Below are 17,485 nucleotides of genomic sequence, written 5' to 3'. Positions count from 1 at the left end.
GGCCCAGGCTTGAACAAAACCTACCCCCAGAGTTACCCTCACCTGAAGATTCTGCTGTCTTACCAAAGAACAAAAAATGAAACCCATTACTTGGGCTTTATCATTATTTACAGGAAGCTTTTATCTACTTAGCATGTATACAAACTTCATCCCTTTCCTTAACTGTATCCTGATTCTTAATATAAAATTCAACAGTATAGATTTTCTACTGTCCATAACATATCACAGGAAAACGGAGGGTTTATGGTTATTAAAACAAAACTTTCTGAAATGAACTGAAACACAAAGCATGGTTCTTGCTAAAAGCCTGTCACTACCACATTTATCAAAGGCATCATCAGTTCCGAGTATCATCCAAAATTCCAGCAACAATCAGAACTACCTGCCAAGGAAAGGCAGATGAGTAGGGATGGGCAATCATGACAACACTCCACACTGTTTACAATACACAGCACAGGAGCTAGGATCGGAGCTTTGGTTGTTTGTTGTTTTTTTTGTGCAGGGTTTCTCTGCATAACAACCTCTATTGACCAGGCTGGCCTCAAACTAACAGAGATCAACCTCCTAAAGGCCTGCACCACACACCGACAGTGATCAGAGCTTTAAACACCAGAATGAGAGCAAAGCAGCATAAATGACCCATTTTGTAGAGGTAAAGCAAAGGCTCAGAGAAGCCCAAGTCACAGAATTCTCATAAAGCAGGTGCAGGGCTGGACCAAGGTCAGGATAACCCTCCACAGTCATCACAGCTATATAAAGCCCTGGCTAAGCTAGTTAACACTTCCATTAGAAATGGACAGAGCAAGATGGCTCATCTGGTAAAGGCACTTGCCACCCAACCTAATGACCTGAGCTCCATACCAGGAACCCAAAGACAGAAGGAAGAAACAACTCCCCAAAGTTGTCCTTTGAGACACAGACAGACAGACAGACAGACAGACACACACACACACACACACACACACACATAAATACATGCACACACAATAATCAGAAAAAAATAAGTTGGGTGTAGTGTACACGCTGTTTGTTTGTTTGTTTGTTTGTTTTGTTTGTTTGTTTTACGGTTTCTTTGTGTAGCCCTGGCTGCCCTGGAACCTACTCTATAGACCAGACTGGTCTTGAACTCAGACACCCACCTGCCTCTGCCTCCCAAGTGTTAAGATTAAAGGTGTTTTCCACCACCACTCAGTAAAGATTTTTTTTTTTTTTCTATGTAACAGTCCTGGCTGTCCTGGAATTCACTTTGTAGACCAGGCTAGCCTTGAACTCACAGAGATTCAGCTGCCTCTGCTTCCCGAGTGCTGGATTAAAGGTGTACGCTAACCACCGCCTGGCCAAAGATAATATTTTTAAGGCAAAATAAATACAAATACAAATAGAAAGCTGTGAGAATAGGTAAAGAAGCTTGCACCAAACCTGACAATCTGAGTTCAATCTACAGGAACTACATGATGAAAAGAGAAAACCAACTCCTACAAGTTGTACTCTGCCTTCCACAGCACTCCGGCAGAAAATGCATCTCTGCCCACCCCTAATCTGAAATAAATAAATAAATGCAAATGTTTAAAGTATGTATGTGTACATATATAAGGACAGACAGACAGACAGACAGATATATGATGGTAGCGTTTCTAGTCTTCCATTGCTAGTCATTATCTCCACTGTCTAAGGAATGTGTTTTGTTCCTCTTTTTTTTTGGGGGGGGGGGTGGGGAGGAGACAGGGTGTCTCTGTGTAGCTTTGTGCCTTTCCTGGAACTCACTCTTGTAGACCAGGCTGGCCTCGAACTCACAAAGACCCGCCTGGCTCTGCCTCCCGAGTGCTGGGATTAAAGGCGTGCGCCACCACCGCCTGGCTAAGCTCTTCTTATCTGGCTAAAACAAAACCTAGCAGATTGGAGTTGGATATGTAAGAAGAGTTCAAACACCACATACGTAACTGTAGGGCATTAACAATGTTAAACAGCAGCTCTATGATTTGTGTGACTCCATAAATGCCTAATTTTGCCAGGATGGTGGCATATGCCTGCAAATCTCTGAGTTCCAGGCCAACCAAGGCTACATACTGAAACCCTTTCTCAAAAAATAAAAGTGGGCTGGAAAGATGGCTTTACTGTGGATATCGTTCTGTATGGCAAATTGTTAATAAATAAAACACTGATTGCCAGTGGCCAGACAGAAGTGTAGCGGACAAGAGAGAGGAGAATTCTGGTAAGTGGAAGGCTGAGTCAGGGAGACACTGCCAGCAGCTGCCATGACAAGCAGCATGTGAAGACGCCGGTAAGCCAAGAGCCACGTGCACATGGCAAGGTATAGATTTATAGAAATGGATTAATTTAAGATATAAGAACAGTTAGCAAGAAGCCTGCCACAGCCATACAGTTTGTAAATAATATAAGCGTCTGTGTGTTTATTTTCTAAGTGGGCTGTCGGAATGCCGGGCTTGGCGGACCTGGAGAGAATTCTCCAGCTACATGGCTTAACAGCTAAAAGCAACATACTGCTCTTGACAAAGGACCCAAGTTTCAATTCCCAGCACCCATGATAGGCAGCTCACAACTCTGCAACTCCAGCTTCAGGGCATCCAGTGCCCTTTTTCTGACCTCAGAGAAAACTGTGTGTTCACATGCACATACCGACACACAGGAATACAATTTAAATTAAAAGTGAAGTACTTTTTGTAGATGTAACCAACAATCTTATTAAATAAGAAATACAGAAACAATGTAAAAGAGAAAGCCGAGAGTCAGAGCTCAGAGTTAAATCTCACCCTTCCTCCTGCAGTGTCCCAGCTTCCCGAAAGAGAGCTATATCCTGTCTGTTTGTCTTTTATAGTATTTTGTTCTGCCTTTTCATTGGTTGTAAACCCAAACATGTGACTGCCTCGTCACTGTCTGAATGTACAGCCCCCCAGGTCTTAAAGGCATATGCCTCCAATGCTGGCTGTATCCCTGAACACACAGAGATCTATGGGATTAAAGGCGTGTGCCACCACCGCCACACTCTTGCTATGGCTCTAATAGCTCTGACCCCCGGGCAACTTTATTTATTAACATACAATCAAAATCACATTTCAGTACAATTAGATTACCACCACATTTCCCCTCTTCTATTTTAATAAAAAGAAAAAAAAGCAAAAGGTTTATAACTAATAAAAGAAAAACTATATACAAAATTACAATAACTATATAAAATATATACAAGTAATAAATACCTAAACAGGTATTTGACAAATCAGAGAAAATAATTCCATTATCTATCCTATTTTGGTAATCCAAGATGTATCTAATGCACTTTCTATCCTAATTAATTTTCAACTATAACTAACTAATCTTCAACCATAACTAACTAATCTTCAACTCCCTCAGAGACCCAAGAAGGGAATAACTTTTAAAAATAAATAAAAATTTGGTGTGGTGGCACACATCTTTAATCCCAGCCGGGGCAGGCTGATCTCTCTGAGTTTCAGATTAGTCTGGCCAAATAGTGAGACTGACTCTGTCTCAAAACAAATAAATATTAAAGTTAAAATTTCTAATTTTAGCATTTAGTGCAAACTTTCTAAGTGTGTACGATAAAACTGCTTGACAATGAAATTATGATTTTAATATAATTACATATCCTGCAAATTTAAACATGATCCTTCCGAATGCTTGAATGTAAATCTCATTTCAATTAATTCTCAGCAAATGAGGGAGGGAATGACTCATGCCCACTCATGGATCAGCTACATGCTTACACTTACTATTATTACAGCTAACATAATACGACTATTATCTCAATTCTATAAAGCCATTTCATTATCCTCTTTATGAGGATACCCACCAAGTCTCAAAGTAACAACACAAATGATTAAAAGCAGAAATCAACATCCAAGTTTAGGTCCCTGCTACTCTATCTCAGCATACTGAGAGGCCTCAAGTCAATCTAAGAAAATATACTTGAAGACACCTACAACTCACACTTAAAGGAAAATGCTGCCTACACATCCCCTGGCAAGCCCAGTCAGGGCCCTAGCTCCACAGGCAGGCAGCTTCTCTTAGGCCCGACTCCTGGAATGTGTTTGTCTTCATCTGAACAAGGGTGTGCCTAGCATTGTTGACCTACATTACACTCTCCTACTAAACTGGGAGCTCAAGGACTGGGACAACAGCCTTAAGTCTGCCCACCACACACCTAGAGACACAGAACAAAAAGACCAGGAACTGCCTATGTCAGACACTTGAGGAGGGCTGAAAAAGTAGGCCTGTAGGAGAGTACTGGAGGGGACTTCCTTCTGTAAGCTCAGGTTGACTTTTCATAGCAAGGGTGTTGATGTAAAGCAGCCAGTTACCACCTTAGAAAAGGCTCAGAGTCTATTAGTCTTCTGAGTTATACTTTTTTTTTTAAGTTTATTAATTTATTAAGTATACAGGGTTCTGTCTGCATGTATGCCTGCAGGCCAGAAGAGGGCGCCAGACTCATTACAGATGGTTGTGAGCCATTATGTGGGTGCTGGGAATTGAACTCAGGACCTCTGGAAGGGCAGCCAGTGCTCTTAATCACTGAGCCATCTCTCCAGCCCCTGAGTTATACTTTCTTCCCCCACCAGTAACAAGATCAGGCAGTGTCCCCTTGCAGAAATACACAAATCCTACCAATAAGCACTAGCTTCAACATTAGTGTCTGTTCTGGTTAAGTATGTGCCTGCTGGGCTAACAGCTATCAAAACTGCTGCTGAAGTATTCTAAGGTAGAAGCAAAATCTGGCCAAGATAATGAAGGACAGAAGACAATAATCAATACAGACTTAGAGCTGTCAAAATTAGCACAAGAATTAGTGAGTAACTCAGAATCTTGTCTAAAACCCAGGGGGTTATCCCAAAACTGTTTAAAAACAGAATGAATCCACACCATCCTGTCCTCTAAACCCACACAGCAGGAGCAGAGCGCTGAAGCATGGCAGCGGCAGTGGAGCTGGCTCCAAAGCTCCCATCTGCCTCCTCAGCTTTAAATTAAGGCCGTCAGCACCTGCTTCCAAGGGCCCTCAGAGTTATAGAACCCTAAAGAGACTGTGTGGGGGCCAGGCATTGGCTCAGTGGCTAAGTGCACCTGTTGCTCTTGTAGAGGACAAGGGTTCAGCTTCCAGCACCAACACGATGACTTAAAACTATCAGCAACTCCGCTCCAGGCATCTGACAACCTCTTCTAACCTCCTCAGGCACCAGACATGCAGGCCAAATACTCGTACACACAAATAAATCTAAGAAATGATTTTTAAATACTTTGTTACATAGTTTCCTATGTCCTATTTCTTTGCCTTCACGTATGTCTGTGCATCCCATGGTGGATCCACCAGAGGTGGAATGACTGATGGTTGAGAACCACCATGCAATGCTAGGACTGTGCCAAGAGCAGCCAAGTGCTCTTAACCACTGAGCCGACTCTCCAGGCCCCGCCCCCACTTTTTTCAAAGAGACTGTGTGGGGAAGAATCTTTCTTTGGGGGAGAGGGGGTGTCACTGTGTAGTCTGGGCTGGCCTAGAACTCTCTATGTAGACTAGCATTCCAAACAGCAAGTTCAGTGGGATACCGTGTCTCGGGACAAGCTGTAGAGCAGCACAGCTGGTCCTCTCACCTCTAAACACACGCACCTGGGTGTACACACCACACACATGCACACACTGCACACGTACACAGAAACAAAGAAAAAAGGCGCACACACACACACACACACACACACACACACACACCACACACACACACGAGATACTGAGACACTATTCAGTTCAGGGATTTTTCTCAGTTTAAAAAACAACAGCTGGCCGGGCGGTGGTGGCGCACGCCTTTAATCCCAGCACTCGGGAGGCAGAGGCAGGCGGATCTCTGTGAGTTCGAGGCCAGCCTGGTCTCCAAAAGCGAGTTCCAGAAAGGCGCAAAGCTACACAGAGAAACCCTGTCTCGAAAAACCAAAAAAAATAAAAAATAAATAAAAAATAAAAAAAATAAAAATAAAAAACAACAGCTGGGTGTGGTAGTACACACCTTATTTTCCAGGACCTGAGGGGCAGAGGCGGCAAATTTCTGTGATTTGAGGCCAGCCTGATCTACACAGTGAGACCATAGTGCACCATGATGCCCAGTGTCGTTTCACTTTTATTAATTAATGATATCTATAATATCTTAATATATGACAAATACTCTGCCGAGTACTGATTTTAACTCATGTAACCTACACACAGATGGAGTAACTTAAGGCAGAGAAGTTAACTTGCTCAGGCCACTTGGCTAATATGTGGCAGGTCCAAGACTCAAAATTGAGAACTTAAGCTCTTGACCACCAAGTCTAGCTCTCAGCAGTCCAAAAGGGAGAGTCTCAGTCTCTCTCTCATCCCCCATCCCCTCCAGGCACTTCTAGGACTTCAAATGAAACCTAAAGGCGGCTCTGCTGCCTTTCATTAAGTCCTTCAGCATCACCTTCTGTAACGTCTCTTCCAGAAGCTGCCTGGAGAACTTGGCCCTGCCAAGATTCACGGCATAAGAGCAAAGGGAACGCCCATGCTGTACAGCCACCCCAAAGGTAAAAGCAGACCAGTCTCTTGGTGCACCTACAGGCTGGCCTAACTAAAATTAAGGATACAATACAGTATCAGGGTGGGCTGCCTGCTTAGGAAGCTCACCCAAGTTTCTGGGGCTCCTTTAGGGCAGGTCCTAAGTGAGACGCTGCCCATAACCACTCTGGGAGAAGAGGAACGCAGCTTCACTGGACTATATTCTAAGCAGGCCAAGGCTGGCTGCAAGAAAAATGTGCCGTCCCACAAGGACTTTCTCTTCAACTACTGGAATATTATTTAATTCTTACAGGACTGAGCCATATGCCACCTATTCCTCAGTGCTGGGGGATGGGGCGTCACTGAGTTGGCAGACATGGGATACCCAATGGACAGATGGAACTTCTGAGAGCTAGAGGTATAACCATTTTTCATAACTCACTCACCAGGGCCCAAAGGAAGTACCCCTTATGCAGAGTCTCCAAGGACAAGAAGTCACTCAGTACAGAGAGAAGAAGCACACACATCACACTGGAGTGGAGTGCCTTGCCTGGCATGCTTAAGGCCCTGGGTTAGATTCCTTGCATGCCAAAAAAGAGGAGTTAGAGGTCAGTGATATGGCTCAGTGATAGCATTACAAGGCCCTGAGGGAGAGCCCTGGGACTGCAGAGGGATGGAGGGGACAAGTGGTGTGGGGGACAACAACAACAAAAAGATCCAGAGTTGGGCTAAAGAGACAGCTCATCAGTTAACAGCACAGGCTGTTAACTTCCAGGGGACCCGAGTTCAATTCCCAGAGCAACATGGTAACTTAACAACTGCCTGTAACTCTAGTTCTAAAGGGATCAGACATTTTTTCTGGCTTCTGTGGGCGCCACACAGATGGTGCACAGACATACATTCATGCAAAACACCAATGCATATAAAATAGGCAAATTTTTTAAAAAGAAAAAATGGCAAGGAGAGATGGCTCAGCAGATAAAAGGGCATGTAGCTTAAGCCTAACTCAGAAGCCTTGGTGAAAGGAGAAAAAACAACTTCCACAGGCTATGCTTTGGCCTCTATATAAAGACTGCAGTCCAGGAACATACACCCACAGTCACACACACACACACAATTATAAAATTTTAAAAAACACAACTTTTAAAAGCCAGATATAGGCCAGGCGGTGGTGGCAGTGGCTCACGCCTTTAATCCCAGCACTCGGGAGGCAGAGCCAGGTGGATCTCTGTGAGTTAGAGGCCAGCCTGGGCTACCAAGTGAGCTCCAGGAAAAGCGCAAAGCTACACAGAGAAACCCTGTCTCGAAAAACTAAAAATAAATAAATTAATTAATTAAATTAAATTAAATTAAAAAAAAAAAAGCCAGACATAGTAGCGCTTGCCCTCGCACTAAGGAAGCAGAGACAAGTGGATCTGAGTTTGAGGCCAGCCTGTTCTAAATAGCAAGTTCTGAGACAGCCAGGGCTACAAAGGGCTAGAAAGATGGATGGCTCAGCAGTTAAGAAAAGACTGGCTGCTCTTCCAGGGACCCAGGTTTGATTCCCACCACCCACACGGCAGCTCACAACCATCTATAACTCCAGTGGCAGGGGAGCCAACACCCTCTTCTGGCCTACCTGGGCACCAAGCATGCACATAGTGCATAGATATGTAGGCAAAATACCCATATACATAATAAATAAAGTAAAATAAAATTTATAAAGAATTTTAAACCCAGTGAGAAGCCAAGAAGTGGTGGCACACGACCTTAATCCCAGCACTGGGTTCGAGGCCAGCCTGGTCTACAGAATGAATTCCAGGACAGCCAGGGCTACACAGAGAAATCCTGTCTCAAAAAAACCAATAATAATAATAATAATTAATAATAGTATAGCTGGACAGCGGTGGCACATGCCTTTAATCCCAGCACTCGGTAGGCAGAGCCAGGTGGATCTCTGTGAGTTTGAGGCCAGCCTGATCTACAGAGCGAGATCCAGGACAGGCACCAAAACTACACAAAGACCTGTCTCAAAAAACCAAATATTATTATTAAAATAATAAATGAATGATAACAGCACACTATGTTTAGGGGATGGCCAAGTGGGAAGCAGATAAGCTGGAAATCAGATCTTGAAGGAACATGCTAAGGAATGTAAACTTGTTAAACCAGAGTCCCAGCCTCACCCCTGCTTTCCTTCCTTCAATCCCAATCTCTAAGCATGCCCCTGGGCAGCTCATACACCCACACACTACTTTGACCACAGCTGGGCAGGGATTGTGTGTAACAGGAAGGACAGACTGAAACAGAATCCTAGAGATGTGCAGACGTCCACCAGAGACAGAGGAGAGAAACTAGTGGCACAGCGCAGCAGAGTCTCTTGGAGGTGGAGACCAGGGACAGAGCTCAAGTGGTGGAGTGCTTACCTAGCATGCATGAAGCCCTGGGTTTGATCCCAGCGCTGCTTATTATAAACTAAGCTTGTGGTACACATCTGTGATTCAAGCATTCAGAGTGGAGGCAGGAAGACTATAAATTCAAGGTTATCCTCAGCTACAAAGTGAGTTTGAGGCTAGCCTAACTAGGAGAGTCTGTCTTTAAAAAAAAAAAAAAAAAAAAAGTGGTGGATTACCTCTATAATCCCAGCACTTAATAGTAGGCTGAAACAGAACTGCTTGCTGTGAATTCAAAGTCAGTCTGAAAAACACATCAAAACCAAGTTCAAACAACCAACAAATATCCTCCCAGAACTCCAGAAGCAGAAACAAGCAACTCTCTTTGAGTTCAAGGCCAGTCTGGTCTACATAGCAAGTTCTAGGCCAGTCAGGAGATATACACTGAGACTCAGTCTCAAAAATAAGTAAGTCAGCAGTGGTGGCAAACGCCTTTGATCCTAGTGCTCAGGTGATCTCTGAGTTTGAGGCCAGCCTGGTCTAGAGAGCAAGTTCCAGGACAGCCAGGGCTACACAGATAAACCCTGTCCTGGAAAAAACAATAAATGAATGAAATGACAAAGAAGGGGCAGGAGGGCATATAGTTAAATAGCAGGATGCTCACCTACTATGCACCCTGGGCATCCACCGTGCACGTACACACCCACACCCAAAGACCAGTATCATTAAGGATGGCTGAATTAATTGAAGTAGTTTCAATTTACTAGAATAAATAACCTTAGGATAAAAAATGCAAATGTGACTGGTAGGTAGGGGTATAGCACAATGTAACACACCAGCTGAAGCATTCATGTTCAACCACCAGCACCAAAAAAAAAAAAAAAAACAAGTGGGTGTGGACCTGACAAGATGGCTCAACAGACTGTCTGCTATGTGAGCCTGATGTAAGTTTGATACCCAAACCCATAATTATGGTGATATTTTATTTGTACTGAAATGTGATTTTTATTTGTATGTTAATAAATAGTTGCCTGGGGATCAGAGCTAGAGCAAGCCATTAAGCAGAAGTCTGGTAGTGGTAGCACACGCCCTCAATCCCAATCACACATCAGGCAGAGTCTCTGTGTGTTCAAGGACATAGCCAGCATGATGACACATGCCTTTAATCTTAATCTCAATACCAACCATAGAGACCTGGAGGTCTGTATAGACAGGCAGTGACAAGGAAGTCATGTGGTTGGGTTTACAGTAAATGAGAAGGCAGAACAGAAGGGCAATAAAAAAGACAGTCACACAAGAAGTAGTTCTCTCTCTCAGGGAAGGACAGCAGGTGGTAAGATAAGGTGGTCTCAGCTCTTAGCTACTGCTCGATCTCTGCATTCGGCTCTGTGTTTCTTATTTAATAAGATCATTCAGAATTACATCTACACATAATAGAAGAAGAGAACTAGCTCCCAAAACTTGTTCTCTGATTTCTACATGTGTACACCACTAAGTCAAACATCACCCATCACACACCACACACAAAAAGCAATTATTTTTTCTCAATTTCAAACCCCAGAGAGGACCTACTCCCAAAATAGATTCAAGTCATTTGATATTGGCTTATCATGTATTACATCATGTAAAAAAAACTTCTCTCAGCACACCTTTAATCCCAGCACTCGGAGGGAGAGCCAGGCAGATCTTTGAGTTCAAGGCCAGCCTGGTCTACAAGAGTGAGTTCCAGGACAGGCTCCAAAGCTACACAGAGAAACCCTGTCTTGAAAAACAAACAAACAAAAAAAGCACTAAAAAGAAACTACAAATTTCAGTACCATGGCTCAACTATTATAACACAATAACTAGTAAAATGTACCTCCTACCTCCCCCTGCCTGTGAATCCACAAAGTCCGTATGAGAAAAGTCCCTGTAGGAAGCTACTCAATGGGAGGGCCGCAGGGTGCAGTGTGAGGCCATCCACACATGATCAGCCCAATTAATTTCTACACAGAGTATTTGCTTTGGGCTTTGTAGCTATTTCCTTGTTCTTGACAGAAGCAATGGTTACAATCTAGGTGTTGCCTTCAATATTGAATTAGCTGCTTTGCAAATTAAAATGTATTTAATGCTTTGTTAACATTGTAAATCTTTCTTGCTAATGTTGAAATTTAAAACTTTCTCAAAACTCCCCTCTGGAGAGATGGCTCAAAAAATAAGAACAAGACCCAGGTTCAATTCCCAGCAACCACAAGACAGTTCACAATTGCCCATAACTCTAATTCCAAGAGAACCAATATTCTCTCTTTTTCTTTCTTTCTTTCTTTCTTTTTTTTTTTTTTTTTTTTTTTTGAGACAGGGTCTCTACATAGCCCTGGCTGTCCTGGAACTCATGATTGTAGACCAGGCTGGCCTTAAACTGAAATCCTCCTGCCTCTGCCTCCATAGTGCCCCAACACCCTCTTCCGACCTCTGAGAGTAGCATTCATACAAGTGACGTACAGACAGATATGCATCCAAAACAATCATACACATAAAGTAAATAAACCTAAAAAAATTAGGTTTTTCTCAAATTCATTTTTCCTAAATAATTTCTCAGTCATATTTATACATAGGTATTGATACAAAGAAGATATTATATAAAACTGTGCTTTTTTTGTGGTGGTGTTTTGTTTTGTTTTTTTGGGGTTTTTTTTTTTTTTTTTTTTTTGAGACAGGATTTCTCTGTGTAACCCTGGCTGTCCTGGAACTCACTCTGTAGACCAGGCTGGCCTCAAATCTACAGAGTTCCACCTGCCTCTGCCTGAAAGCTGGAATTAAAAGCATGTGCTACCACTGTCTGACAAAACTGTGCTTTTTATTACTTTTGTATTTATACTACCTGTTAACCATCATCATAAAAAAAAAACCTGAAAGGCTAAAGAAATGGCTCACTAGTGAAGAGCCCAGGCTGCTGGATTCAATTCCCAAAACCCACATGGTGGCTCAACAACTGTCTGCAACCCCAGTCCCAGAGGACCCAACCTCTGTTGGCTTCCGCTGACACCAGGGAAGTACATAGTACACAGACAAACACCCAGGCAGAATGCTAATAACAAAAGCCTGGTGCACCCCTTTAATCCCAGCACTTGGGAGGCAGAAGCAGGCTGATCTCACTGAGTTTCGGGCCAACCTGATCTACATAGTGAGTTCCAGAATGGCCAGAACTATCTAACCAGGTTTAAACCCTCAAAGCCAGTTATCAGCACCATATAAATAGAATTTCCCGCCTGAACTGACTCTCCATCCACAACACACACACACACACACACACACACACACACACACACACACACTTTCTCCCCGCCTCCCCCTCTTTTCCATGGAGCCTTGAAGAAGAAATGGAGGCAATCTGACAAAGAATGCAGAATTTTACACTTGAAGCCAGGGAAACTAAGTTCATCATCTCACCTCACCACGATCTACTATTCCTCCTTAGTTACAACTCTCTCAATCTATCAAAACTCAAAACTGCTTCATTTGCAAAAATAAAGATGACAACAGACTAATTCTGAGTGTAGGGGGAAAAAAGAACTTAAGTAAAATAAACTTGAATTAGTAAGTACTTAAACTTTTTCCTGAGCTCAAATTTTTGAAAACAATTTAAAAACTGTAATTCCCCTCCTAGATGTCTGACAGCCTAGGGATTCCAAACTAGGTCATTGGGGTTGAACAAAGGAAATACCAGGATGAAATTAGGTCCTGTCGGGCGGTGGTGGCACACGCCTTTAATCCCAGCACTCAGGAGGCAGAGCCAGGCGGATCTTTGTGAGTTCGAGGCCAGCCTGGTCTCCAAAGTGAGATCCAGGAAAGGCACAAAGCTACACAGAGAAACCCTGTCTCGAGAATCAAAAAAAGAAAAAAGAAATTAGTCCTGGTGATTCACTCCTGTAATTCTAGCAGTCAGGAGGCTGAGCAGGAAAATTACTTTGAATTTGAAGTCTGCCTGGAATACAGAGTAAGGCCTTTGTCTCCAAAAACAAGAGGCAAAAAGAAAAAAACTGAACAAAAGCCAATTCCTGCCCTTCAGAAACAGGACAGAAATCTGACTGTTACAAAGAGAAATGTAGTTCCGTATTGGAGGGAGGAGTTCGCAGTCACAGGGACTGGTGTTGACCCCAAGGACTCCTCTAGAAGGAAGAAAAGCAAATTGGGAAGACTGCTTTTCTCAGGCTAAACAAACACACATACAAAGGGAGACCACAGAGTGAGTACCATCATTAAGCTTTGTTTGGGACTCACTCACAGAAATTAGTTACATTACATATTATTTTTCTCCTTTGTGGGGTAGTCAGAGGCAAGCCAAAGAATCTCTCTGCATTCTCTTTTCTCATTTACAGAATTGGAATAATATTAACTCAAAAGGAAGATTAAACACAATCATGAATATGAAGCACACAATAAAAACTGGAAAACTGGTAGTTGTTGGAATAATTAGGTGCAAAAGCATCCAGAACCTAAGTTGGAGTTGAGACCAAGAGACTGATCCCTAAGAAAGGTCTTTCTTAGAAACCCTGTCTCAAAACAAAACAAACAAAAAAGGAAGGAAAAAAAGGTCTTTAGTGGAGAAATCCTGTCTCAAAACAAACAAACAAACAAACAAAAGAATGAAAGGTCTTTCAAGCCAAGTAAGATGGAATGGGACAGTGTAGTAAGCCTGCCCACCTGAGTGGACCATAATGAACCCATAGAATGGAAGGAAAGAACAAACAATTTCTTCCACATGGATGCTGTGGCACAACATATTGTGCACACACATCAAGAAACGGCCCAGCAGTGGTGGCGCACACCTTTAATCCCAGCACTTGGGAGGCAGAGGCAGGTGGATCTCTGTGAGTCCAAAGCCAGCCTGGGCTACAGAGTGAGTTCCAGGACAGGCACCAAAACTACACAGAGAAACCCTGTCTGGAAAAACCAAAAAGAAAAGAAATGCACTTTAAAATTTTTAAAGAAGTTAGGAGAGCTGGAGAGAGCACAGAGGTGGAGAGCACTGCTGCTCTTTCAGAGGATTGTTTCAGTTCCCAGCACCCCCAAGGCAGCTCACAACTGTCGGTAACTCCAGTTCCATGGGATCCAACACCCTCACACTGATCGGACATACATGCAGCTAAAAGACCAATGCATATAAAATTAAAATTAATAATTTCTTTTTAAACTTTAAAAGTTAGAATTAATTGTTTCAGACAAGACCATAGAGGATTTTAGCCAGAAGAAAAAGATTAAACACTTGCTTTAGAGAAAAGAACTCAAATCCATGAAGGGTAGTCAGGGAAAAGTATGTAGAAGGGTACCTGAGAGAGGGGGATGAATTCAAGTAATTTCAATAAAATCTGGAGAAACAACATGCATTCACATATCTTCCTAAATTGAAATCTACAAGTCTAGAGGCACGACAACTTTGGGGGATTTGAACATGGAAGTGATTAGCATTCCTTTCATTTAGGAAAATGATGGAGTGCAGAGCAGATAAGGAGCTTGATCGCAATTGTTTTGTGCTCATTTCCACTCTAGTTTTAGTTAAACGTTCTCTCTAGGTTTCAGTGAATAAACGGTTTTTGTTTCCAGTGACTCCATCAACCAAATACAACTCGGGCCAGGATGAGACCCAGCTTTCTGTTCTCAGGAGCCAGCTCCCGGGGCCTTTCCTATTTCCGGTCAGGCGGTACCTCCACCGCACTACCAGGTAGCACTCAAACACTGGCGGGGTTATCTTTAGAGGATGTCGGCAAATCTACCAGTGAAACACCGAAATCAGCTGAGCACCTGGATGTCTCACCAAAGGAGCCAATTAGTGAGATGACACTCCGCTACATTCAAGATACAAAGTGCGTACACCAGGTTATTTTTGTAAACTTTGGCCGGTTCTGATTCCAACGACAGAAGCCAACCTCCACCCCCACCTCAAAAATGTCACTTTGCTTCATCAGGGGAAGGAGATCAGATGACTAAGGTGGATAGGAAGGAGGACCTAGCTGCGACGGGGGCGACCCCACGCCTTCCTAGAGCTGGAACTTGCCCGCGGTGACTGCAGTGGCAGGCGACAGTTTGCGAGGACCCAACACAGTTTCAAAAGACCCCCAGCTAACTGACCTAACTTTGGCCGCCTGCCCTCCTCCTTCCTTTCCCGTCTCGGGCCTCGCAGCCTCCCGGTCCCGGAGCTGTGGGCTGGCGGGACGGGGCTCAGAGTCCGGCGACCGCGGCCCAGGACCGGGCGGCTCCGCGGCGCCGACTCCCAGCCGGGGCTCCGGCTTTCTTCCCCGAGGGCGCCCAGCTTGGGCCTCCAGGCCCGGCCCACACATCAACGGCGTCCTCGACCCGGGCCGCGGCCGCTGCGACGGAGGCCCGGCTCCGCTCCGGGAGGAGGGGCGCGAGAAGTGCCCGGGCTGATCCGAGGGCCGGCGGCGGCGGCGGCGGCTCCCGGCGCGCCTTGCGCTCCCGCCCGGGCTGCGGCCTAGGCGCCCCGTTAGCGCTCTCCTCCACACGCGGCACAGCGGCACCGCGGAGCCGCGGAACGAGGGACGGAGGGCGGCGACGCCCCGGGGAGCCGCGGCCCGCCGTGGGGTCCCGGCCCGGGGACGCCGCCCCCCGCCCGGCCGGCGCCAGAGAATGGCTTTTACCTTCATCAGCCTCCTGCTGGCCGCCATCTTGGGTCTGGTGCTGCTGCTTCCCCAGAATGCATCGCGGTCGGCCGGGCGGCTGAAGCCCTCACTTCCTGGAACGGGGCGGGGCGAGCCGGGAAGAGCGCGGCCCGGGGCGGGTGCCTGCTGTGTGCGGTCCCGGGCCGGAGCGTCCTGTGAAGACCTAAATGACCGGATAGCGAAAGACCTTTGCCTCATGTAGCCTCCAATCCGACGGCCAATACGTACGGTGCCTGGCGCGTAGTAGATGCGCGATAGAGATAGTGTACACAAAATAATTGAATAATCAAGATATTTCAGGCACTGCTAATCATTGTGAAGAAATAAAACTGGGAGATGAGAAAGTGACTCTGGGACTGAAGAGGTGATACTGTCGGTAAAGTGCCTGCAAGTCCAAGTAGGACCTGAGTTTGGGTACTCACATAAAAAGCAAGCACGATCCCCTGCACTAGGGGAGGACAGATACAGGCAGATGCCTGAAGTTCTCTGTTAACCAGTCTAACTAAATGGGTGAGCCTCAGATTCAAGAAGAAAATCTGTGAAGTGCAAGCATGGAAAAACAGCTGTGGACCTCGGGTCTGCGCATGCGTGTGTGTGCATGCCCACACTTTCACATACAGCCTCCACACACAAGTAACTACAAGGATCTACTTTCACGAAGTCTCACTGAAGAAATAGTATGAATAAGAGAACAGAGCAGCCAAACATAAGTGGATCATGCCTTCAACTCTGGCACTTAAGAGGTAGGCAGGACTATTAAGTTGTAGCCAGCCTAGGCTACATAGGATGATTCTATCTCAAAAATAGTAGTAGCTGCCAGGAGTAGTGTCACACACTTATAATCTCATAATTCTAGCAGTTTAGAGAGTGAAGCAGAAAGAGCCAAAGAGAAAGAAACTACTAGATGGTAACCACAGGCAGTGCTTTTACCAGTGGAGAGGTTTTGTTGGGGGAGATTGAGATGTAGATAAGGTCTCCTGTAGCCCAGGGTGGCCTCAAAATTCACTATTTAAACCAAAGATGACCTTAAACTCCTGACCCTCTTCCTCCCACCTTCAAGTGCTGGGTGTGCCTTTGAGTTTCCTGTACTCCTATCAGTAACTTCAATGAACTCCTTAGAAGGAATCTTTCCTGTGGTCTTTTGGTGCCCTTTCTATCTAGGATGAATAGTCTCCCAAGAGAAATCACGTGACACCAGTGAGGAACGGTGTAGTAGGCCACAGAGATCTCAGACTCCATGTTTCAAGAAGGGCTGGGGCTCTAAGGAGGCACCATAAGAAATACAGAGCTGGCAATGTGAGGTCAACTGAGACATGAAGAGAATGCCTTGCTATCCATCATTCGGCTGACTCAAACTGTTCTTTCAGGAGGACATTTAACTCAGAAGCTGTCAATTTGTTTCAAACAATATAACTCTTTTTTGTTTGTTTTTTGTTGTTGCTGTTTGAGGAAAAGGCTTGCTATGTATCTTGGCTGGCCTTGAACTCATAGAGACCCACCAGTCTCTGCCTCCCAAGTGCTAGGATTAAAGGTGTGGTTATGATGTCCATCTTAAAATAATATAACTCTATAAATAATTCTCCTCAGGCCAGTGAGATGGCTCAGCTAGGAAAGGTGTTGCCAGTAAGACTTACGACCTGAGTCTGATTACTGAAACCCACATGTGGTAGAAGAGAATCAGTTACCACAAGATGTCCTCTTATTTCCCCACAATATGAGAATGTACACACACACACACACACACACACACACACACACACACACACACACACACACGGGTACTGCTGGTCCAGAGGACCCAATTTTTTTTTAAGATTTATTTCCTTATTATGTATACAGTGTTCTGCCTGCATGTATGACTGCCCAGAAGAGGGCACCAGATCTCATTGTAGAGGGTTGTGAGCCACCATGTGGTTGCTAGGAATTGA

At 44.7% G+C, this 17,485-nt stretch overlaps 1 protein-coding gene across 2 annotated transcripts in view; it reads right to left on the bottom strand.

Annotated features, from left to right (window-relative positions):
* Positions 1-15,612, bottom strand: part of LOC114682709 (ubiquitin-conjugating enzyme E2 L3) — a 54,718-nt gene extending 39,106 nt beyond the window's left edge. Inside the window, exon 1 of one of the 2 annotated variants that reach the window (XM_028856682.1) lies at positions 15,537-15,612. In XM_028856682.1, the coding sequence (XP_028712515.1) occupies positions 15,537-15,563 (27 nt within the window). In that variant the 5' untranslated portion in view covers positions 15,564-15,612. The remainder of the gene's footprint in view (positions 1-15,536) is intronic. The other variant, XM_028856683.2, reaches the window with a different exon arrangement.
* Between the last annotated feature and the right edge of the window lie 1,873 nt (positions 15,613-17,485).

The sequence above is a fragment of the Peromyscus leucopus genome, chromosome 12 (genome assembly GCF_004664715.2).
Source record: "Peromyscus leucopus breed LL Stock chromosome 12, UCI_PerLeu_2.1, whole genome shotgun sequence".
In the NCBI taxonomy this organism is placed as follows: Eukaryota; Metazoa; Chordata; class Mammalia; order Rodentia; family Cricetidae; genus Peromyscus; species Peromyscus leucopus.
The sequence above is the reverse complement of the archived record's forward strand: the minus strand, read 5'-3'. Positions and strand labels throughout refer to the sequence as shown.